Genomic DNA, 24,525 nt, shown 5'->3' on the forward strand with positions numbered 1-24,525 from the left:
TGGGATTAATGTAGGATTAGTATAAATGGGTGGTTGATGGTCGGCACAGACTCGGTGGGCCGAAGGGCCTGTTTCAGTGCTGTATCTCTAAAGAAAAGAAAATAAAATATTCCCAATCCTCAGACTTGCTACTATTTTTTGCAACATTGTAAGCCTCTTCTTTTAGTCTAATACTCTCCTTAACTTCTGAGTGAGCCAGGGATGGGTCTTCCTTGACTGGTTTTTGAATGGAATGTACTTTTGTTGAACCCTTTGAATTGTTTCTTTCAATGTTTTCCATTGTTCATTTACCGCCATACCTTCCAGTCTATTTACCCAATTAACCGTCTCCAGTTCTCCCCTCATACCTTCGTAATTGGCTTTGTTTAAGTTTAAGATTCTTGTTTGTGATTGAAATGCATCACTTTCAAAACTTAACATGAAATTCAATGGCATTATGATCACTTTCAACTCAGACAATTCAAACAAAGCATGAAGGAGATTTGGGATGAAGGATGATGTTTATTTTGTTTAGTAAAATGCAGGGATGAATAAAGGGCAACAACAACTTACACAACATCTTTCATGCAAAACGTCTCAAGGAATTTTAAAAATGAAAGAAATGTAAAGAGTAGGAAGTTCGAAGCAATCAAGAGGTTTCATGTCATGAGCATTAGACTGCAATTTTAATCAGTTGGCCTAAGGGGGAACTGTCAATGAGCTCCCAGCCAGGCCAACCTACTGGCCAAGCAGATTAGTGACAGAAGAGGCCCAAAAAGGTAAGTTTTTCTAATTTAAAGAAGTTTCCTTGTGGGGCCCTGGAGGAGCAGGAGTGCTCTCGTGAGCCCCACTGGGAAAGCTTAGGCCTACTTTGCCACAGCCTCATGCCCTCCTCTCCAATGATCGCAAGAGACACCCCCAACATGGCAGCCAATTACTGTGGCTTACCAGCTGCCACTCGGCCGTGTGGTTTTCCATGATTTCTCGCCAACATCCTGCTTGGAACAGGTGGGAAGTCCACTGGCAGACTTTAAATGTGCTAATGTGCTAAAATACCATGAGCATCATTTCTGTTGCAGAGGCTAAGTTTTTAACAGGCAGCAAAGTTGTGAAAGAGGCATGTGGGTCTTGAAGTAGGTATGAGCAAGGTGGGGGTGGAAAAGTCTGGATATCACACTGAGGATACTTTCCAACACTTTGTGTGGCACTACCACTGTGTTAAATAGGATAGATTCAGAACAGAACTGGCAGCACAAAACTGGGCATCCATGAGGTGCTGTGGACCATCAGTAGCAGAAGAATTGTACTCAACCACAATCTGTAACCTCATGACCCAGCATATCCGTCACTCTACCATTACCATCAAGCCAAAGGATCAATCCTGGTTCAACAAAGAGTGCTGGAGAGCATGCCAGGAGCAGCACCAGGCATACCTAAAAATGGGATGTCAACCTGGTGAAGTTACAACACAGGACTACATGTGTGCCAAACAGCAGAAGCAGAATGCAATAGACAGAGCTAAGTGATCCCACAACCAATGGATCAGATCTAAGCTCTGCAGTCCCGCCACATCTAGTCACAAACATCGGAGGAGGAGGCCCCGACAAATATCCTCAATGATGAAGGATCCAGCACTCAGTACAGAAGAAAAGGCTGAAGCATTTGCAACCATCTTTAGCCAGAAGTGCCGAGTGGATGATCTATTGCAGCTTCCTCCAGAGGTCCCCAGCATCACAGGTGCCAGTCTTCAGCCAATTCGATTCACTCAATGTGTTATCAAGAAACAGCTGAAGGCACTGGATACTGCAAAGGCTATGAGTCCCAACAACATCCTGACTGTAGTACTGAAACTTGTGCTGCAAGATGAGCCGTGCACCTAGCCAAGCTGTTGCAGTACAGTTACAATACTGGCAACTACCCAACGATGTGGAAAATTGCACAAGTATGTCCTGTCCATAAAAAGCAGGACAAATCCAATCCGGTCAATTAATGCCCCATTATTCCACTCTCGATCATCAGCAAAGTGATGGAAGGTCTCATCGACAGTGCTATCTAGCACCACTTAAACAGCAACAACCTGCTCACTGATGCTCAGTTTTGGTTCCACAAGGGCCACTCGGCTCGTGACCTCAGAACAGCCTTGGTCCCAACATGTACAAAAGAGCTGAACTCAAGAGATGAGGTGAGAGTGACTGCCCTTGATATCAAAGCAGTATTTAACTGAGAGTGGCATAAAGGAGCCCCAGCCAAATTGAAGTCAATGGGAATTAGGTGGAAAACTCTACACTGGTTGGAGTCATAACAAGCACAAAGAAAAATGGTTGTGGTTGTTGGAAGCCAATCATCTCAGTCCCAGAACACCACTGCAGGAGTTCCTCAGGGTAGTGACCTAGGTCCAACCATCTACAGCTGCTTCATCAATGACCTTTCCTTCATCATAAAGTCAGAAGTGGGGATGTTCGCTGATGATTGTGCGATGTTCAATACCATTTGCAATTCCTCAGATACTGAAGCAGTCTGTGTCCATATGTAGCATGACCTGAATAACATACAGCTTGGGCTGATAAGTGGAAAGTAACATTCACGTCACACAAGTGCCAGGCAATGATGATCTCCAATAAAAGAGAATCTAACCATCTCCCTTTGACATTTCAACATCATTACCATCCCCCACTAACAACATCCTGATTGTTACCATTGACCAGAAACTGAACTGGAGCAGCCACATAAATACTCTGCAGGTCAGAAGCTGAGAATTCTATAGCAAGTAACCCATCTTCTGGCTCCCCAAAGCCATGGCACAAGTCAGAGTTATGATGGAACACTCTCCACTTGCTCCAACAACACTCAAGAAGCTTGACACGATCGAAAGATAAAGCAGCCTGCTTGATTGGCACCCCATTCACAATCTTAAACATTCACTCCCTTCACCATCGATGCACAGTGGCAACAGTGTGTACCATCCACAAGATGCATTGCAGCAACTCACCAAGGCTTCTTCAACAGCACTTTCCAAACCCACAACCTCTACCACCTAGGACAGGCTAGTGCTACCTGCAAGTTTCCCTCTGAGTCACACACCATCCTGACTTGGAAATATATCGTTGTTCCTTCATTGTCGCTGGCACAAAACTCCCTCCCTAACAGCATTGTTGGTGTACCCGCACCAGATGGACTGCAGCGGTTCAAGAAGGCAGCTCACCAGCACCTTCTCAAGGGCAATTAAGGACAGGCAACAAATGCTGGCCTTGCCAATGATGCCCACATCCCATGAAATGAATAAAAACAATTCTGGGGCTTGCAGCTCACTACGCTTCCTGCTATCTGATTCCCTCCATGGCTCAAAATTAGAGCAGCTGTTCTAACCACTTCGCCTCCATTGCTCCCAATCTGAACATGGTCAAGACCAGAAACCTAGGCCGTCCCATTGTATAAATGCACAATGGCTTCATAAAATATATTCAACTTTTGTCTTGGGACTTCTTCACTCCTGCATCCAGCATTGGAACAATGCAGGAAGCAGGGTAGAGGCTACACTTAACATAAAGAAAAAAAAGACTTGCATTTCTATAGTGCCTTTCATGACCTCAGGACATCGCAAAGCACTTTACAGCCAATTACGTACTTTTGACGTGCAGGCACTGTTGTAAGTTAGGAAAGCAGGAGCCAATTTGCGCACAGCAAGCTCCCACTAACAGCAATGTGATATAAAAACAAGAAAAGCTGGAAATACTCAGCAGGTCTGGCAGCATCTGTGCAGAGAGCAGCAGAGTTAACGTTTGAGGTCAGAGACCCTTCTTCAGAACTCCTAGATAATCTGTTTTAGTAATGCTGGTTGAGGGATAAGGATTGACCAGGATAACAGGGATAACGCCCCTTCTTCGAAATAGTGCCATGGGATCTTAGATGGGGCCTCGGTTTAACACCTCAATCAAAAGGCAGCACCTCTGACAATGCAGCACTCCCTCAGTTCTGCACTGGAGTAGCAGCCCAGAATTTTGTACTCAAGTCTTTGGAGTGGGAATTGAACGTATAATCTCTGATTCAAAGGCAAGCGTGCTACTGACCAAACCACATCAAATATCTGTCACAAACATAGCTGTAAAATGGTGGGGGAGGTAGTTGCAAAGTGTGGGCCAAAAAATCAGTAGTCTATTCAACAGTGGGAGACACCACTGTAATCCTGTTTTCAAAAGACATCAATGTACACACTTTCCAGCAGGATGGTTAGACCCCGGCTGATAGCCTCCTCCTTTGCCTTAGGAGCTAAAGCAAATATCTGAGGGTTCAATCTGAGACTCGTGGTCTGTGTGGCTCAATACCATATCATGCATCAGTTTACCCAGAGTATGTATTTTGAAACTCCATTCTTGTTCTGCTATATGTGCTGTGGTGATAAGTTCATGTTGCCACAGATATTATAGACGTAGTTTTAGGTCCTGCCAGGGATGGGAACAGAGGTGGGCGGGCACTAGAAATAATGGCGCAGGGTGGCGTGCCGGTTTCCCATCACCATTCCTGCCACTGGTGAGTTTCATCAGGATGGTGGGCCCTGGAAACCCATCCAATTTAGGAATGAAGCCAATTAAAGTTGTTAACAAGCTCATTGAGCACCAATTTGGGATTTTGGTGGGGGCATATGGGTTGGATGCTAAGCCAGGGGCAGACCAGTTGCATGGAGGCATCAACACAGCGGGGAGCCAGTCATGGCCGCAACATCAACCCAGGTGGGCCCATATAAGGGAGCAAGGCTGAGATGGGCACTCAGCCATTGGCACACGGGTGCCATCGGGTTTGGAGAGTTGCGGGGAGAGAGTTCTGTACCTGCTTCAGCAGTGTAGTGGGGGTCACCATCCTCCTGGCATCGCAGGGGCATAAGAGAAGGGGTTAAAGCTTCCAGACATTAGAGGGAGCCCAGCTAAGTGCAAGGAAAACAATAGCTGAGAATAGGAGCACGACCCCCATATTTTGGGTCCAGTGGCAATGAGCAGCAACGTCAGCAGAAGGGGCACAGCTTTGAGCTTGAGGAGGGCAGTGGAGAGGGACAAGGGGCAGAAAGGCAATGGAAGCCATACCCTCAGCATAGGACCTCATGAAGTCTCATGGCATCAGATCAAACATGGACAAGGAAACCTCCTGCTGATTACCACCTACCGCCCTCCCTGAGCCAATGAGTCAGTACTCCTCCATGTTGAACAGCACTTGGAGGAAGCACTGAGGGTGGCGAGGGCACAAAATGTACTCTGGGTGGGGGATTTCAATGTCCATCACCACGACTGACCGAGCTGTCCGAGTCCTAAAGGACATATCTGTTAGACTGGGTATGCAGCAGGTGGTGAGGGAACCAACAAGAGGGGAAAGCATACTTGACCTCGTCCTCACCAATCTGCCTGCCGCAGATGCATCTGTCCATGACTGTATTGGTAGGAGTGACCACCGCACAGTCGTTGTGGAGATGAAGTCCTGCCTTCACATTGAGGATACCCTCCAACGTGTTGTGTGGCACTACCACCATGCTAAATGGGATAGATTTCGAACAGGTCTAGCAATGCAAAACTGGGCATCCATGAGGCGCTGTGGGCCATCAGCAGCAGCAGAATTGTACTCAACCACAATCTGTAACCTCATGGCCCGGCATATCCCCCACTCTACCAGTACCATCAAGCCAGGAGACCAACCCTGGTTCAATGAAGAGTGCAGGAGGGCATGCCAGGAGCAGCACCAGGCATACCTCAAAATGAGGTGTCAACCTAGTGAAGCTTCAACACAGGACTATCTGCATGCCAAACTGCGTAAGCAGCATGCGATAGACAGAGCTAAGTGATTCCATAACCAATGGATCAGATCTAAGCTCTGCAGTCTTGCCACATTTAGCCGTGAATGGTGGTGGACAATTAAACAACTAACTGGAGGAGGTTGCTCCACAAATATCCCCATCTTCAATGATGGGGGAGCCCAGCACATCAGTGCGAAAGATAAGGCTGAAGCATTTGCAACAATCTTCAGCCAGAAGTGCTGAGTTGATGATCCATCTCGGCCTCCTCCTGAAATCCCCAGCATCACAGATGCCAGACTTCAGCCAATTCGATTCACTCCGCGTGATATCAAGAAGCGACTGAAGGCACTGGATACTGCAAAAACTATGGGCCCTGACAATATTCCGGCAATAGTACTGAAGACCTGTGCTCCAGAACTTGCCGCGCCCCTAGCCAAGCTGTTCCAGTACAGCGACAACACTGGCATCTACTCTGCAATGTGGAAAATTTCCCAGGTATGTCCTGTACACAAAAAGCAGGACTAGTCCAACCCAGCCAATTACCGCCCCAACAGCCTACTCTCAATAATCAGTAAAGTGATGGAAGGTGTCATCAACAGTGCCATCAGGCGGCACTTGCTTAGCAATAACCTGCTCAGTGATGCTCAGTTTGGGTTCCGCCAGGGCCACTCAGCTCCTGACCTCATTACAGCCTTGGTTCATAAATGGACAAAAGAGCTGAACTCAAGAGGTGAGGTGAGAGTGACTGCCCTTGACATCAAGGCAGCATTTGACCGAATATGGCATCAAGGAGCCCTAGCAAAACTGAGGTCAATGGGAATCAGGGGGAAAACCCTCCACTGGCTGGAGTCATACCTAGCGCAAAGGGAGATGGTTGTGGTTGTTGGGGGTCAATCATCTGAGCTCCAGGACATCAATGCAGGAGTACCTCAGGGAAACTATTAGAGAGGATTCTTCAGGACAGGATTTACTCCCATTTGGAAACAAACAAACTTATTAGTGAGAGACAGCATGGTTTTGTGAAGGGGAGGTTGTGTCTTACTAATTTGATTGAGTTTTTTGAGGAAGTGACTAAGATGATTGATGAGGGAAGGGCGGTGGATGTTGTCTATATGGACTTTAGTAAAGCCTTTGACAAGGTCCCGCATGGCAGACTGGTGCAAAAGGTGAAGTCACACGGGATCAGAGGTGAGCTGGCAAGATGGATACAGAACTGGCTCAGTCACAGAAGACAGAGGGTAACAGCGGATGGGTGTTTTTCTGAATGGAGGGATGTGACTAGTGGTGTTCCGCAGGGATCAGTGCTGGGACCTTTGCTGTTTGTAGTATATATAAATGATTTGGAGGAAAATGTAGCTGGTCTGATTCGTAAGTTTGCGGACGACACAAAGGTTGGTGGAGTTGCGGATAATGATGAGGATTGTCAGAGGATACAGCAGGATATAGATCGGTTGGAGACTTGGGCGGAGAAATGGCAGATGGAGTTTAATCCGGACAAATGTGAGGTAATGCATTTTGGAAGGTCAAATGCAGGTGGGAAGTATACAGTAAATGGCAGAAACCTTAGGAGTATTGACAGGCAGAGAGATCTGGGCGTACAGGTCCACAGGTCACTGAAAGTGGCAACGCAGGTGGATAAGGTAGTCAAGAAGGCATACGGCAATCTTGCCTTCATCAGTCGGGGCATAGAGTATAAAAATTGGTAAGTCATGTTGCAGCTGTACAGAACCTTAGTTAGGCTACACTTAGAATATTGCGTGCAATTCTGGTCGCCACACTACCTGAAGGACGTGGAGGCTTTGGAGAGGGTACAGAGGAGGTTTACCAGGATGTTGCCTGGTCTGGAGGGCATTAGCTATGAGGAGAGGTTGGATAATCTCGGATTGTTTTCACTTGAACGACGGAGGTGGAGGGGCGACATGATAAAGGTTTACAAAGTTATGAGCGGCATGGACAGAGTGGATAGTCAGAAGCTTTTTCCCAGGGTGGAAGAGTCAGTTACTAAGGTGTGAGGGGCAAAGTTTAGAGGAGATGTGCGAGGCAAGTTTTTTACACAGAGGGTGGTGAGTGCCTGGAACTTGCTGCCAGGGGAGGTGGTGGAAGAGTCAGTTACTAAGGTGTGAGGGGCAAAGTTTAGAGGGGATGTGCGAGGCAAGTTTTTTACACAGAGGATGGTGAGTGCCTGGAACTTGCTGCCAGGGGAGGTGGTGGAAGCAGAGACGATAGCGACGTTTAAGAGACATCTTGACAAATATATGAATAGGAAGGGAATAGAGGGATATGGGCCCCGGAAGTGCAGAAGGTGTTAATTTAGGCAGGCATCAAGATCGGTGCAGGCTTGGAGGGCCGAATGGCCTGTTCTTGTGCTGTACTGTTCTTTGTTCTTTGTCGTGTCCTAAGCCCAACCATCTTCAGCTGCTTCATCAATGACCCTCCTGGAGAAGCCTGAGCTGCCAGTCCTCTGCCTTTCTTCTTCGATCACTGGCGCATCCACTTTTTCAGCTAAACAGAAGTCGAGGGGTTGGATTTTATGAGCCCTATGGGATGGGCTAGAAGGTGGGACGGCTGGCAAAATGCTGCCATCGTCTTGTTGCCGTGCCATCTTGCCAGTGACAGGAAAGGTCACCTGCTTGTAGCCCAATTGAGCCACTTAAATGGCCAATTAAGGGCCTGTTCCCACCTCTGCTGGTATTTTACCAGCACTTGGCGGGGGGAGGGGGGGGGGCCCTTTGCCATGTGGGGAGACCACCAGGTAAACCCTGGAAGTCTCCCAGCGGTCTCCAGGGTGGGAGGGGCCTTCTTTTCAGGCACACTTTAGCCCATGGAAGGGCCTCCCAGTGGCAATGGCATTGCCATTGATGCGTTCTCGTCCTGCAGGTGCAGCCCTAGCAGTGGCCACCACTAATGGTGGCGCTGCTGAGCTGCCGGCCCTCTGATTGGCCAGCAGCTCTTGGGGGCAGACCGACATCCTTTATAGGGACAGCAGCCCCAGATGAAAACCACCCTCCAGCCAATTAGCAACCAACCTCTATGAAAATCAGTGACTGTGACCTACTTGACCCCTGTGGTGGTGTCAGGACCTGGAAATGACCCAGATGGCAGTTTCCTGACCCCAGAAGGAAAATCAAGCCCTATCGCACAATTTATGCTTAATCCTTGGGCCACTGCACAGATATTTGTTATACAGTGATAGGTTTCAGAAGTTGCAAGCAAGTTGTTTTGTTAAGCGTTTCCTTATGTTGGCTCAAAAGACAATAAGAAACTTGATCAGGGGCTTTAATGATGGAATGAGATGCAATGAGATTCAAGTCTTGATTGTTTGAAGAAACAGACCTTTACTACCAACCAAAGTCTAAGTATTAAAGATGTGATTCTAATCTGTAGAATGGTTGTGGGCATTTGAGAACAAAAATGCAGTGTGATTAGGAATGAAAAATAAGAAATAACATGAATTAATGTTAAAACAAAGTATGTGATTGAGAAATTGCATAAAATAGAAGTGATAGAAAATAAAGTATATTTTATCAGTGTTACAATAAAGCCACAACTGACATATCTAGAACTCTCACTATAACATAAGGTTCCATATCATTGTGCGTCAGCTGAAATTTTAAAAGAATAACTGACCCATACGGTTGCTGTGAATACTATAAAAGTTAATTAAATCTAAATTATCATTGAGGTGCACATCCCAGTCTATAAAATGTGAGGCATACTAAAATATCTTAAGCTCTCAGTACAGCCAGGACTCATGATTTTTTTAGTGCTCTATTGGTGGAATATTCAGTTTAGTGTAAGTGGTTCGCAGAAACAGAAGGCAGTGAATCACACATACTTAAAAGGACTGTATAAAAAGCCGAAGGGATAGGGAAAGGCAATATAGACTAAATGGCACAGTTCTAAAGAGGGTTCACGTGCAATCTTTGAAGGTTGCAGGACATATTGAGAGAGTAGTTAGCAAAGCATAAGGGATCTTGGGCTTCACAAATAGAGGTATTGAGTAAAAAAGCAGGGAAGTTATGATGAACCTGTATAGAGCTCTGGTTAGGTTATTCTAGAGTATTGTGTCCAGCTCCGGTCACCACACTTTAGGAAGGATGCGAGTGTCCTTGAAAGGGTGCAGAGGTGATTTACCAGAATGGCTCCAGGAATGAGGGATTTTAGTTACAAGGTTAGGTTGAAGAAGCTGGGGTTGTTCTCCTTGGAGCAAAGGAGATTGTGGGGAGATTTGATAGAGGTGATTATGACAGGTTTAGATAAGGTAGACAAAGAAAGCAGTTCCCATTAGCTGATGGTACAAGGACTAGGGGACACAGATTTGAGATTTTGGGCAAGTGATGCAGGGGGGACATGAGGAAGAATTTTTTACACAGCGAGTGATAATGACCTGGAACTTGCTGTATTATGAGGGTGGTGCAAGTGGAGATGATGAATGATTTCAAAAGGAAATTGGATGGGCAATTGAGGGAAATAAACTTGCAGGGCTACAGAGATAGAGCAGGGGAACTGGACAAACTGGATTTCTCTATAGAGAGCCAGTGTGGACTTGATGGGCCGAATGGCCTCCTTCTGTGCCATAATGCTCTGTGACTAAAAACAATAAATAATGAAATCCTGAGTGTCGGCAACTGTGGCACTGTCCCTGGCACTCTTCTGTTAATGGATCAAGAACACACTTTCGCAGTAACACAATTACTATTTAGAAAGTACAAATAGTAAACTAGCCTTAAGGTTAACAGTGTTTTACAAGTCATTAGATATATAATCAGTTATTTTCTCTCTTGTACAGTCAATAGTCTATGTTTACTCTTCCCACAGTTTGGAGACCTCGGGCCTCACCTTGTTCCGTGCCGTGGTGACTCCAGCTTTATTGAATTTTAGCAGTTCCTTTATCACGGCGACGCTTCCTTTTGATGCAGCGATGTGCGCACAGGTGGACCCTTCCATGTTTGCCGAAGTCACCAGTTCTGGTTTCTGTTTGAGGAAAAGCTTCACGACCTCAGAATGATCATTCTCCGCAGCCAGGTGGAGTGGCGTTTGTCCATGCTGCCAACAGCAAGAAACGGCAAGCGAGGATGATTAGACAGCATCATGATTGGTGTGATCAGAGTCCCTTCTGTCCACAGGCCAGCACAGTCTCATGGAAAAATTAGTTTTGGGGTAGCAGCAAGCTAAATTAGCAATCACACTCCAAGAGGCCATGGGATGGCTACTGGGGAAATGGAAAAATGTCACACAGTGTTTTACCCAGAGAATGGTTAGAACGTGGAATGTGCTACCACATGGAGTAGTTGGGGTGAATAGCAGGGCATGCATTTAAGGGGAAGCTAGATAAGTATCTGAGGGAGAAAAGCAAAGAAGGATATGTTGACAGGGTTAGATGAAGTAGTGTGAAAGGAAGCTCAAGTGGAGCATAAACACCGACATAGATCAGCTGGGCCAATGGCTGTAAATTCTGTGTTTTAAAAAAATGAAGTAGCTGACGCTATTCAGAGTTGTGGCTTGTAGTATAATGTACATAAACTGTTGCTGTTTAGATTATGTAAATAGACCTTAAGCATCATCACAGGATGTGATGTCATGAGTCAGAACCTCTTGTAGCTCAGTGTAAATGTAGATGCCTTAGAGATAAGACCCCTGTAAATAAACTCCTGTTACTTTGACCCAAAGTCTACTATCCTCATTTAATACTAACAGCACACTGACCAGTATGGTACATGGCTGAGGTGCACTTATAGTGCAGAACATGAGCTTTACTCCACATCTGTGTGACACTCGATCTGGGAGTGCTTCATACTGAAGTGTTATTATCCAGCACTGTCGTTGGTGACCTTAAATGAACTATTGGAAATATGGAGAAATCACTATGTTGGTCCTACTGAATAAGAAGAGCCTGTTCTAGCTCTGAAATTTCATTCTGGACCAGCAAAGAAGTTCCTAAAATCAACACAAATGGATTATTTTTGTGGCAATGTTTCCTGGACCGATGTATAAAAATTCTGTTAGATGAGCTCCCCTTTAGCTCAGCAGTTTAATTCATCACTCAGTTTAGTACAGAAACATAGGTAGATTCCGCCTTCAATCCCTCATTTGTTAGGTAGCAACAATATTGGTCTCGTGTCAGCACCTTCAGAGGAGAGAGGAGGATGAAAATCACTGTGCAGGAAATATTTATTTGTCACCTGAGACTCCTTTCAAGTAGACTCATTCTTATGTTCTATAGTTTAGGGAAGAATTTCAGTGAGACATTCTGAACACAGAATGGACTGCCTTATAGTACTGCTATAAACTTATAGAACAACTAAGGAGACATAACCAAGGATTAGATTACAGCAAAGAACTGTTATATAATCTCTTGGAGCCTCGTCACTGCCTGAAACAATGCATCCCACAAGACAAAGAAGTTGGTTCCATTTAGTTTTAATTTTAACTGTAAAATGTAGGTAATTTTTTCCAGTTTCTGTCACACATTGATCAAGGATTTTTTTTAAAAATGGGATTATCATTCTTCTGTGACTGAGTTCTGAAATGTCATATGATTTGGAGTCATTTAAGGTCAAACTACCAAAATGAAGTTCTGCTCTTTTGCAGAGAAGAGATAAGTCAGAATTCAATGGGGGGAAGTCTGAGGTCATTAACTTTGGATCCGAGAAAAACAAATCAAAATATTTACTTACTAGTTGGAGAGTAGGAGCTGTGGGGGACCAAAAGGATGTAGGTGACCATGTACGCAAACATTAAAAGCTAGTTCACGGGTTAAAAGAAAGGTAATCAGAAAGGTTCATAGAATGTTGGCCTTTACCTCTAGTGTGGTTGGTATTCAAAATAATGTTAAAGACTGCATTCAGTTTTGGGCACCGCATCTCAGGAAAGTTGTATTAGCCTTGGAGGGGATACAGCGCAGATTTATCAAAATGATACCAGAGTTTAAAAGGCTAAGTTATGATGAACGGTAGAATAAACTTGGTTTGTATTCCTTTGAGTTTAGAAGGTTGAGAAGCGGTCAAATCAAGATCTTTAAAATTATAAGGAGATTCAACAGCGTAGCTACAGAGAAACTTGCATTGTGATTGAATCTTATCATCTTTTCTCTCCCAGTTGAAGGTGCTAGATCCAGAACAAAGGAACACAATGTTAAAATTACAGCTAGTCAAGTTAGAGCATTTTTTCACACCAAGGGTAGTGGAAATCTGGAACTCTCTCCCTCAAATGGCTGTAGAGGCTGAGTCAATTGAAATTTTTAAGACTACATCAGGTTAGTTGATTTTTGTTAACCAAGGATATCAAGGGGCATAAAGACAGGTAAATGGAGTTGAGCTACAGATCAGCCATGATCTAATAGAACAACAGCAACGTATATGACTAAATAGCACCTTTAATGTAATAAAACGTCCCAAGGCACTTCACAGGAGCATTATAAAGCAAAAATAGACACTGAACCACACAAGACAATATTAAGTCAGATGAACAAAAGGTTAGTCGAAGAGGTAGGTTTTACGGAGTGTCTTAAAGGAAGAAAGAGACGTAGAGAGTCGGAGAGGTTTAGGGAGGGAAATCCAGAGCTTAGGGTCTAGGCAGCTGAAGAACAGTGAAACAGGCTTGAGGGGTTGAATGGCCTACTCCTATGTACTGTAACACCTATGCCCTATCCATGTGCATAACAGTACATTTACTGATATGACATCAGGCAGACCCAAGTTCAGTCTCCTATCACATCTTGATCCACCTATAATCAATTTTTCTCAACTAAGTTTCTTATGCCCCTATATATCTTTGCACCATCCACAAACCTGTGGACAATTGCATTCATCCAGCTCAAGATAAAGATGAAGAACAACAATGGTCCTAACACCGACCCCGTGGATCCCCACTAGCAACCAAAACTTATCCAATACCAAAGCCATTAATAACAGCCTGCTGTCTACCTGAATGCAACTAATACTTTATACACCCAGAAATTTTCCCATTAATTCTACAGGACTATCTTAGTAACTCACCTATTAAGTAGCACATTGTCAACGTCAACCGGGCTACCTACATCCACCACCTAGTAACTTTACCAAATAATTCAATAAGGTTGTTGCCACATGACCTTATTTACAAGAAACCATGTTAAGATTCTCTAATAACCCCTTCTCTGTCAGAGTGACCATACAGTGTATCTCAATAATTCCATCTAGCTACTTGTCTTTAATCTAAATCAAGGTCATGGCCTTCTGGTTTCCTGGTCCTGACTTATTTCCCTTTTCAACAGTGGTATTTATTGACCTCTCCAGTCCATGCTAACAATCCCAGAGCCCATTGAGCCGTTACACATAAACAATAGTCTTGCAGAGCACAGCCTCCGTTTCTTTAAAGATTGTCAGGTGACTGCCATCAGCATAAGCAGCCTGATTGGTTTTGAGAGCTCTTTACACTAGTCAGGAACTACTCTAGTCTGCATCCACTTCGACACTGCCAGCTTTAGTATCAGCCCTACATTTTGTAATCAGCATCTTCTGTAGTGGATTGATACAAAGTATGCATTTTAAACCTCTAGCATATTCAAGGAGTTAATCAGAGGAATCTGTCAATGACCCTAAACAATCCTTAATGCCTCTCTAATGCCTACAAATTTGAAAAAGACCGTGTCACTGTTATCATATTTATCCATGATCTTCCTCTTCAATGTTCTTCTGACAGCTCATAACATTTTGGTTGCCTCTAGTTGAGATCAATATCTATCTCTGTTCTCCTGAGAATTCTTTCTTTAAGCCTGTAAAGATGAATCTGATTTGTCCTTGAATATGACCCATTTGCCAACTTAGCTTTGTTTTGCCATGTGTCCTCCTTTCACAAGGCTGCCTTTTGCTAAAGGATGGCTTCAAAATCATTTGAGTGTTCTTCTGTGCCGGTAATGTCCCCACCTATTCAGTCTGCCCCATCAACCTGGTTCAAGCCATATGCCACCTTTGCAAGTCCAGTCCTCATAAAATCCAGTCCTAGAGTTAAATTTTCAGCAGCTTTGATTTGGCTGATCACGTTGACTCTAATGTTTCCCTCATGAATTTCAAAAGCTCCTGTCTTTTGCCTGCACCTTTATGCTACTCATGTACCCACATTCAGTGCACAAAGCATGGACAAGGTAAGTAAGGGACAATAAATCAGACAGGTGAACAAATTAAGGGTTGAGGGAGGTGGATTTTTAGGGGGAGCTGGAAGAGGAAGTTATAATATTATAACCACCTTACAAATTTCCCAGTTTTCCCATCCTGGCTTGTGAAACTCCACAATACAAACATGGCAGTCCATGAAACATTAAGTGTATCAATCTCGTGGCCAGCCTTTCACTTTCTACGAATGCACAAAATAGCTGAACTAATAGCACAGATGGAAATAAATGGGTTTTATCTAATAGCCATTACAGAGACGTGGTTGTAGAGTGACCAAGAATGGAAACTAAATATTCCAGGATACTTGACTTTGAGAAGAGATGGGGAAAAATGGAAAAGGATTTTAGAAGGTGGTGGTGCTGGGGGGGAGGGGGTTGGTATCCCTGATAATAAAGGATGGGATAAAGACAGTAGAGAGAAAGAGCTTAGAAAATCAAGAACCCAGACAGACAGGCAGGGGCTCTAAGCCTGTCTACAGCATTGCCCCCCCTTGCCACTCCCAGAGTGCCGGCCTCCAGACACTTGAACTGGCCCCTGCCAGTGTGGGAACCTGGAGGTCAACTGGAAAATTTCAGTTGGCATCCTCTAATTGGCCTCAATTAGGCTCTTAACAAGCCTGATCGGCTACCCACCATTTGCAGGTGGGTAGCCCTGCTGGCCCTGATCCCGCCTCTGCAAAAATGGCCTGGAGGCAGGATGCAGCTGGGGAATTGGCATGCCGGCAGGCAGAGTTAATTCCGGCCTCGCCCGTCTCCAATCCCAACCCCTGTGGGGCTGAAAATCCGGCCCCTGTGGGGCTGAAAATCCGGCCATTTGGGTGGAACTAAGAAACAAGAAAGGAAAAAAACACTGGTGGGAGTAGTTTATAGGCCCCCGAACAATATTTGCAGTGTCGGGAAAGTATAAATCAGGAAATTACAGGTGCATGTAACAAGGATAATACAGTATTATGGGGACTTTAATTTTCATATAGGCTGGGCAAAACCAAATTTGCAGTGAGTATGGTGGACAAGTTCATGGAATGTATTCAAGATAGCTTTCCAGATAAGTATATCGAGGAACCAACTGGAACAGGATATTTTAGATTTTGTATTGTGCAATGAGAAAGGGTTAATTAATAATCTGTAGTAAACATGCCTCTGGGGAAGAGCGATAGTATTTTATATTAAGTTTGAGTGTGATGTAGTTAAGCCCACACTAAGGTCTTAAATCTGGGTAAAGCAAATTACGTATTTATGTGGGGTGAGTTGACTAGGGTAGATTTGGAAACTTAGATTAAATATATGACAGTGGATAAACAATGGCAAATATTTAAAGAATTAAGTTATAATTCCCAACAAATGTACATTCCCTTAGGGAAAAAAACCCCACAGGAATGGTGGTTCAACCCCGACCAACAACATAAGTCAAAGGTCATGGTAGGTTTAAGAAGGAGGCTTAATGTTGTTAAAAAGAGTACTATGCCTGAAGATTGGGAGATTTTTAGAATTCCGAGAAGGATGATCAAGAAATTGATAAAGGAAAAAAGAATATTAGTGCACACTAGCAAGAGGAATAAAAACAGATTGTAAAAGCTTATAAAGATATCTAAAAAGAAAGAGATAAGTGAAGGTGAATGTGGGTCCCTTAGAAGCAGAGATAGGAGAAATGGGAATAAGGAAATGGAAGAGGCATTAAAAAATATTTTAAATCTGTCTTCATAGTCGGAGATACAAAAAGCATTCTGGAAATAGTGGGGAACAAGGGTCTAGCAAGAATGATGAACTTAAAGAAATTAGTATCAACAAAGAAATAGTACTGGAGAAATCAATGGGACTAAAAGTCGACAAATCCCCTGGACCCTCTTCCTAGGATTTTAAAAGAGAGAGGTATCTACAGAGACAGTGGATACACTAGTTTTGATCTTCCAGAATTCTCTTGATTCTAGAGTGGCAACTCTGGATTGGAAGGTAGCAAATTTAACCCTGCTATTCAAGAACTATAGGCCAGTTAATGTGACAAAAGTAGTAGGGAAAATGCAAGAATCTATTAGTAGGGATGTGGTAATAGGGCACTTAGAGAATCATAATATGATTGGGCAGAGTCAACATGGATTTATGAAAGGGAAATTATATTTGACAAATTTTTTTAAGGTTTTTGAGCTTGTAACTAGCAAAATAGATAAGGGGGATCCAGTGAATGTAGTGTATTTGGATTTTCAAAAAGCTCTTGATAAGGTGCCACACAAAAGGCTAATATGCAAAATAAGGGCTGATGAAGTTGCGCATATAGCATATTAGCATGAATGGGAGATTGATTAATGAACAGGATGTAGAAAAGTAGAGAATAGGACATTTTCAAGTTGGCAGGCTGCAACTAGTGGAGTGCCACAAGGATCAGTGCTGGGGCCTCAGCTATTTACAATCTATATTAATGACTTAGACAAATAGACAGAGAGTAATGTACCCAAGTTTGCTGACGATACAAAGCTAGATGGGAATGTAAGCTGTGAGAATAGCACAAAGAGGCTGAAAAGAGATTTAGACAGGTTAACTGAGTGGGCAACAAGGTGGTAGATGGAGTATAATGTGGTAAGTGTCACGTTATTCACTTTGGTAGTGAGAATAGAAAAATAGAATATTTTTAAGGCATGAAACTTCCAAATGTTGATGTGCAGAGAGACTTGAATGTACTAGTACAAGGAACACAAAAGGTTAGCATACAGGTGCAGCAAGAAATTAGGAAGGCAAATGATATGTTGGCTTTTATTGCAAGAATAAAGAAGTCTTGCTATAATTGTAGAGGGCTTTGGTGAGATCACACCTGGAGTACTGTGTGCAGTTTTGGTCTCCACATTTAAGGAATAATATTCTTGCATGGGGGGCAGTATAACGAAGGTCACTAGATTGATCCCTGGAATGAGAGGGTTGTCCTCTGATGGGAGAGTGAGTAAATTAGGCCTATTCTCTCCGGAGTTTAGAAGAATGAGAGGCGATCTCATCGAAAGATACAGGATTCTGAAGGGGCTTGAAAGGATAGACACTGAGAGGTTATTTGTCCTGTCTGGGGAATTTGGAAAATGGGGGTACAGACTCAGGATAAGGAACCAAACATTTAGGACTCAGATGAGGAAAATTTCTTCACTCAGAGAGGTGTGAATCTTTGGAGTTGTCTATCGGGAGGATTGTGGATACTCCACCAATGAATATATTTAAGGCTGAGATAGACAGACTTTTGGTTTCTCAGGGAATCAAGGGATATGGGGAGCGGGCGGGAAAGTGGAGTTGAGGCAGGAGCTCATCCATGATCGTACTGAATGGTGGAAGGGGCCATATTGTCTACTCCTGCTCCTGTTTCTAACGTTCTTACGTTCACTTACAATATCAGTTGCATTCACATTCGCCTTCATTTTGAGTAAACTGTTGCAAACATCGAGCTGCCCGTTTCCTGCTGCCAGGTGTAGAGGAGTCCGCTTCGACTAAATGCATAAAAAAATACATTAATTATAAAATTGTAACTTAAATGTAACAATATCAAAGGAGGTGACCTGCCTCACTTCCAGATTTAAACAACAAAACTTTTCAATCCTATTGTCATTTTGACCTTTTCCATCAAGAAGTGACAGACATGAGGCCTGCTCCACCGATATTGTCCCCCAGCTGGGTGGGAGAGACCAGCTCCTTGATTGTTGTAGCCTCCCTTCGGGGAAGCACCTGATCTTGCTACCTGCACGTGATCCATTATGAATATGCCATGTAGAAGTTACAAGAATATAAGACCAGTGGATCTCTCCCAAGTGCCTTGGCCAATATATATCCCTCAACCAACATCACTAAAATAGATTATCGGGCCATTTATCTCATTGCTGTTTGTGGGACCTTGCTGTGCACAAATTCTCTGCTGCATTTCCTACATTACAATAGTGACTAGACTTGAAAAGCACTGCATTGGTTGTAAAGTGATTTGCGAGATCCTGGGTGCATGAAAGGTACTACAGAAATGCAAATTCCTTCTGCTTCTAGGACACAATTTGTTGAAACGTGAATGTGGTGCATCACTGTACTTAAGTTTAAATCTGAGCTAGCTCTCTGAGATGCGAGGTGATCTTAACCACATAGCAGATCAAATATACAGGATGTACCAGCAATTTAGTTCAGTTACTTTATACTTTAGGTGTTCTAACTTTCATTTGAATGATGCTTGATAGACCGAGAGGAACAGTCCAGCTCTGAAATGCAGAGCATCAGCCTTTAGTGAAAAAAAGGAGAGAACACAAGGTGAATCAGTAGCGAATAGGACATCTGAAGCTTCGCCTTTCCAAGTCTAAATATGACAAGATGGAAGACAAAATTGAGGGAAGTGAGGAGTTCCATGGATTTGGGTCCTGGATAAGATTAAGTTAGCACAGTACAATAGTTGGTTCTATGATACAGTTTGGTTGACACTCTTGGTGTGACATGATTAAAAAATAAATCATAATTTGTTTAAAAAACAGCAATTATTTTATGCCAGCAATGGCAAAAATTATTTTTTTTAAATTCCTGTCCATTGTTGTGTAGTTCAGGGGATTGGGGAAGTTGAGGAGTATAGATCCCATATTGCTTCATCCTGTCCAGATCATCTGTTTTACATCTGCAAGAGATTTCACAGGAGTCTGAAACAAATATGCTCAGACAGCCTTATATTTTCTGTTTAGGATATCTGCCATATAATGTTATCCCACTTCGTGTTTGCATGTAATCTTTTATTTTACATAGACATCACTGCAATGATTTTGCAATGCAGAACTGCAGTGGGCCTGTTTATTAGATTGTCAAGCTAGTGGAGAGGATAAGGCACAGTGGCGCAGTGGTTAGCACCGCAGCCTCACAGCTCCAGTGACCCGGATTCAATTCTGGGTACTGCCTGTGTGGAGTTTGTAAGTTCTCCCTGTGTTTGTGTGGGTTTCCTCTGGGTGCTCCAGTTTCTTCCCACATGCCAAAGACTTGCAGGTCGATAGGTTAATTGGCCATTATAAATTGCCCCTAGTATAGGTCGGTGGTAGGGAAATATAGGGACAGGTGGGGATGTGGTAGGAATATGGAATTATTATAGGATTAGTATAAATGGGTGGTTGATGGTCGGCACAGCGACCATGGGATGGTGGGCTGATGGGCCTGTTTCAGTGCTGTATCTCAAAAATAAGGGAAGTAGCTAACCCAATGTTTGACTATTCTATTGTCTCTGTAACTTACACTGTACTATAGCACCATCTACAGGCAGAGATCACCCAAATGGATTCGACCTCTATATAAACTTCCAGTCCCGACAGCTCAGATGGTTGTGCATATTTTCACATGTTAATAGTTCAGTAAGACCTCTGAAAAGATGCAGCTTTCAGCTGGGGCACAATGGCAGCAGCCTGTCAGAACTTTTATTGGAGATGTCTGGCTGCAGTACTAATGAATCCCAAACTGTTTCAAATGTGTGCCACGTTTTTTCAACATGTAGGTCATTCATTCCTATATATTAATCACCTGACAAAAGATCTATGTCAACAGATGCCTCAATGCAGGATTCACTCATTCATTGATTTCATCCCTGGAAAAGTGCCTTCGAGCTTCTCAGTGTCTCAAACTCTAAACCTCGCGAGCCAGAGGGGAATTTTATCCTGGTGCCAATCAGGCACTTAAGTGGACAGTGGCAGGCCTTCCACAGGATCAAGGACCCAAGCGGTGGCTGCTGCTGCTGCTGCAATTGCACCTGATGGAGGCCGAGGGGTGTCACTGGAACCAGGCCTCAGGTACGTCAGGACGGGAGAGGTCTTGTGAGGTGGGGGCCACAGAGGAGTGGAGGAATGGGGGGTCGGCAGCAAGGGCAAGGGGGTGGCTCTCAGCGGCCTCCCCCTCCCCAATGTCAGGTCCTCGGTCAGGCACTGTGCCTTTTAATAAAGGACACCCCTCCACCCCCAGAGACGGGAAGCAGCCACACGGTTTTCTGTGCCCTGCTTCCTGTGCAGTGACAAGGCTGCCTGCTGCACGGCAAATTGCAGCGGCGGTGGGAAGAGGCCCTTAATTGGAGGTTAATTGTCCAGCTCGCGGGGAGGCGAGTCTCCTGAAGTGCTGCAATGTCCACATTGAGTCTACTGAGCTCGTTGTTAATGATGGCGGTCTTCCGAGAATCGTTGATTTGTGTAAGGTCTTCCGACAGGCCAGGACACATAGTTCTGACGTTCCAGCTTGCAAAGCGAAGGGCTGGTACCTTCTTTCCTTTTTTCATGTTGTTTGGTGCGGTGTATCAGTCCACCTTTCGGGCAATGACCCTGAGCTCCAAGCACCCATTGAAGCAGGCAGACTGTGGCGGGACAGAACCTTATTGACCGGGGGCTGCCCGGTTTGAGGCGGGCGGTAGCTGTCCAGTGAGGTGCAATGACCTCTCCCACCGACAAAGGCAACCCGTGGCGCCCAGTTTCTACGCCAATTTATCTGGACTTATAACCCGTAACTGCTGCCTTCCGTGTTGTTTCAGTCGCTGTGAGGCAACTATGGAGTGACCTCTCCATGGCGCATGCCTGGGCAAACTTATGGAGGTTGAGAGTTGCCCAGTCGTCAAAACCCCCCTCTCGGCCTTTCTGGTGGGGTCCAAAGGAGTGCAGGACACGACGTTTGGCACCAGTATGGCTGCAGGAACTGCCGGAAACATGCCAAAGGTGACACATGACCGCCTACGGGGTTCCGCTCCGGATTTTCTGTTAGGGTTTACTCCCTTAGCCTTGGTCTCTCCCGAGACGCCCACAAGGCAGTGGGGTTGTTGGGGCTCCTACACAGGTGTAGGATGGTGCCGGTGGGAGGAGGGGATGCAAGGGGGAGGGGTAGAGGGAGGGGGTGGGGGGGGGGTGCAGGGGAAGGGGGTGCGGGGTGAAGATGGTGCGAGGGGGGGGCGGGCTGGGACGGGGTTGTGAGGGGGTGAGCTGAGAGGGTGGAGCAGGGAAGGGGACGGGGGTGGGGGGGGGGTGGAAGGGGGGTAAAGGGAAGTACTGCACAAAGAACAGCTAGGCGTTGCGCAAACGACTACTGGCAACACCTATGCAGTCATATTCAGCTGGCCTCAGACACCGGAAACATCAGAGGAATGTATGATGGCATGAAGAGAGCTCTTGGGCCAACTATCAAGAAGATCACCCCCCTCAAATCTAAATCGGGGGACATAATCACTGACCAACGCAAACAGATGGACCGCTGGGTTGAGCACTACCTAGAACTGTACTCCAGGGAGAATGCTGTCACTGAGACTGCCCTCAATGCAGCCCAGCCTCTACCAGTCATGGATGAGCTGGACATACAGCCAACCAAATCGGAACTCAGTGATGCCATTGATTCCCTAGCCAGCGGTAAAGCCCCTGGGAAGGACAGCATTACCCCTGAAATAATCAAGAGTGCCAAGCCTGCTATACTCTCAGCACTACATGAACTGCTATGCCTGTGCTGGGACGAGGGAGCAGTACCCCAGGACATGCGCGATGCCAATATCATCACCCTCTATAAAAACAAAGGTGACCGCGGTGACTGCAACAACTACCGTGGAATCTCCCTGCTCAGCATAGTGGGGAAAGTCTTTGCTCGAGTCGCTCTGAATAGGCTCCAGAAGCTGGCCGAGCGCGTCTACCCTGAGGCACAGTGTGGCTTTCGTGCAGAGAGATCGACTATTGACATGCTGTTCTCCCTTCGTCAGATACAGGAGAAATGCCGTGAACAACAGATGCCCCTCTACATTGCTTTCATTGATCTCACCAAAGCCTTTGACCTCGTCAGCAGACGTGGTCTCTTCAGACTACTAGAAAAGATCGGATGTCCACCAAAGCTACTAAGTATCATCACCTCATTCCATGACAATATGAAAGGCACAATTCAACATGGTGGCTCCTCATCAGAGCCCTTTCCTATCCTGAGTGGTGTGAAACAGGGCTGTGTTCTCGCACCCACACTTTTTGGGATTTTCTTCTCCCTGCTGCTTTCACATGCGTTCAAATCCTCTGAAGAAGGAAGTTTCCTCCACACAAGATCAGGGGGCAGGTTGTTCAACCTTGCCCGTCTAAGAGCGAAGTCCAAAGTACGGAAAGTCCTCATCAGAGAACTCCTCTTTGCTGACGATGCTGCTTTAACATCTCACACTGAAGAATGCCTGCAGAGTCTCATCGACAGCTTTGCGTCTGCCTGCAATGAATTTGGCCTAACCATCAGCCTCAAGAAAACGAACATCATGGGGCAGGATGTCAGAAATGCTCCATCCATCAATATTGGCGACCACGCTCTGGAAGTGGTTCAAGAGTTCACCTACCTAGGCTCAACTATCACCAGTAACCTGTCTCTAGATGCAGAAATCAACAAGCGCATGGGTAAGGCTTCCACTGCTATGTCCAGACTGGCCAAGAGAGTGTGGGAAAATGGCGCACTGACACGGAACACAAAAGTCCGAGTGTATCAGGCCTGTGTCCTCAGTACCTTGCTCTACGGCAGCGAGGCCTGGACAACGTATGCCAGCCAAGAGCGACGTCTCAATTCATTCCATCTTCGCTGCCTTCGGAGAATACTTGGCATCAGGTGGCAGGACTATATCTCCAACACAGAAGTCCTTGAAGCGGCCAACACCCCCAGCTTATACACACTACTGAGTCAGCGGCGCTTGAGATGGCTTGGCCATGTGAGCCGCATGGAAGATGGCAGGATCCCCAAAGACACATTGTACAGCGAGCTCGCCACTGGTATCAGACCCACCGGCCGTCCATGTCTCCGTTATAAAGACGTCTGCAAACGCGACATGAAATCGTGTGACATTGATCACAAGTCGTGGGAGTCAGTTGCCAGCATTCGCCAGAGCTGGCGGGCAGCCATAAAGACAGGGCTAAATTGTGGCGAGTCGAAGAGACTTAGTAGTTGGCAGGAAAAAAGACAGAGGCGCAAGGGGAGAGCCAACTGTGCAACAGCCCCAACAAACAAATTTCTCTGCAGCACCTGTGGAAGAGCCTGTCACTCCAGAATTGGCCTTTATAGCCACTCCAGGCGCTGCTTCACAAACCACTGACCACCTCCAGGCGCGTATCCATTGTCTCTCGAGATAAGGAGGCCCAAAAGAAAGAAAGAAAGAAATTGTCCAGCTAAGGGCATCAATTGGCGGCAGGGTGGGAAGGCCTGTGAATGGCATTCCTGCCCTGGACTAAATTTTGGTGGAGGCGGATGGTGGCGGCAACCCGTGAGGGACAGCATATAATTTCCCCCAATCATTCTTTCACTCTGTTTTTATTTCTCTTTCTGTACCGCGAATGACAATGAATTCACCGACTCTAACTCGCCCTCCCTCTCAGTTTTCCCTCTTTTTTTTCTCAATCTTTAATCTCATTGGTTAAGGAGCTAGATTATTTGTCCCGTTGTTCACCGAGGTCCCAGATGCCCTGTGGCCGTTGCTGCACTGCTCACAGCTCAAACTTCCAGCATAGTTATGAGCAAAAGCCTTTTCAGCTGACGGGTGTAGGAACAAGTCTAACTAACTGGGCACATGGTGAGATGCCAAGCTCCAGCAGATTCTGTGCCAATAACAGTCCAGTCAGGGAACCAGACAAAGCAGAAGTTAGCTCCCTAGTGACATGTAATTTGATGAGTTATG

The 24,525-nt window shown here is 45.3% G+C and overlaps 1 protein-coding gene across 6 annotated transcripts in view; it reads right to left on the reverse strand.

Moving 5' to 3' along the window:
• Nucleotides 1–24,525, reverse strand: part of trpn1 (transient receptor potential cation channel, subfamily N, member 1) — a 375,819-nt gene that overhangs the window by 80,033 nt on the left and 271,261 nt on the right. For 5 of the 6 annotated variants that reach the window (XM_068031339.1, XM_068031338.1, XM_068031337.1 and 2 more), the window contains 2 exons: nucleotides 18,266–18,364; nucleotides 10,595–10,801 (listed from right to left, as the gene is read on the reverse strand). In XM_068031339.1, the coding sequence (XP_067887440.1) occupies nucleotides 10,595–10,801; nucleotides 18,266–18,364 (306 nt within the window). The remainder of the gene's footprint in view (nucleotides 1–10,594; nucleotides 10,802–18,265; nucleotides 18,365–24,525) is intronic. The other variant, XM_068031341.1, reaches the window with a different exon arrangement.

Source organism: Heterodontus francisci, chromosome 5 (assembly GCF_036365525.1).
Source record: "Heterodontus francisci isolate sHetFra1 chromosome 5, sHetFra1.hap1, whole genome shotgun sequence".
Taxonomy (NCBI): domain Eukaryota; kingdom Metazoa; phylum Chordata; class Chondrichthyes; order Heterodontiformes; family Heterodontidae; genus Heterodontus; species Heterodontus francisci.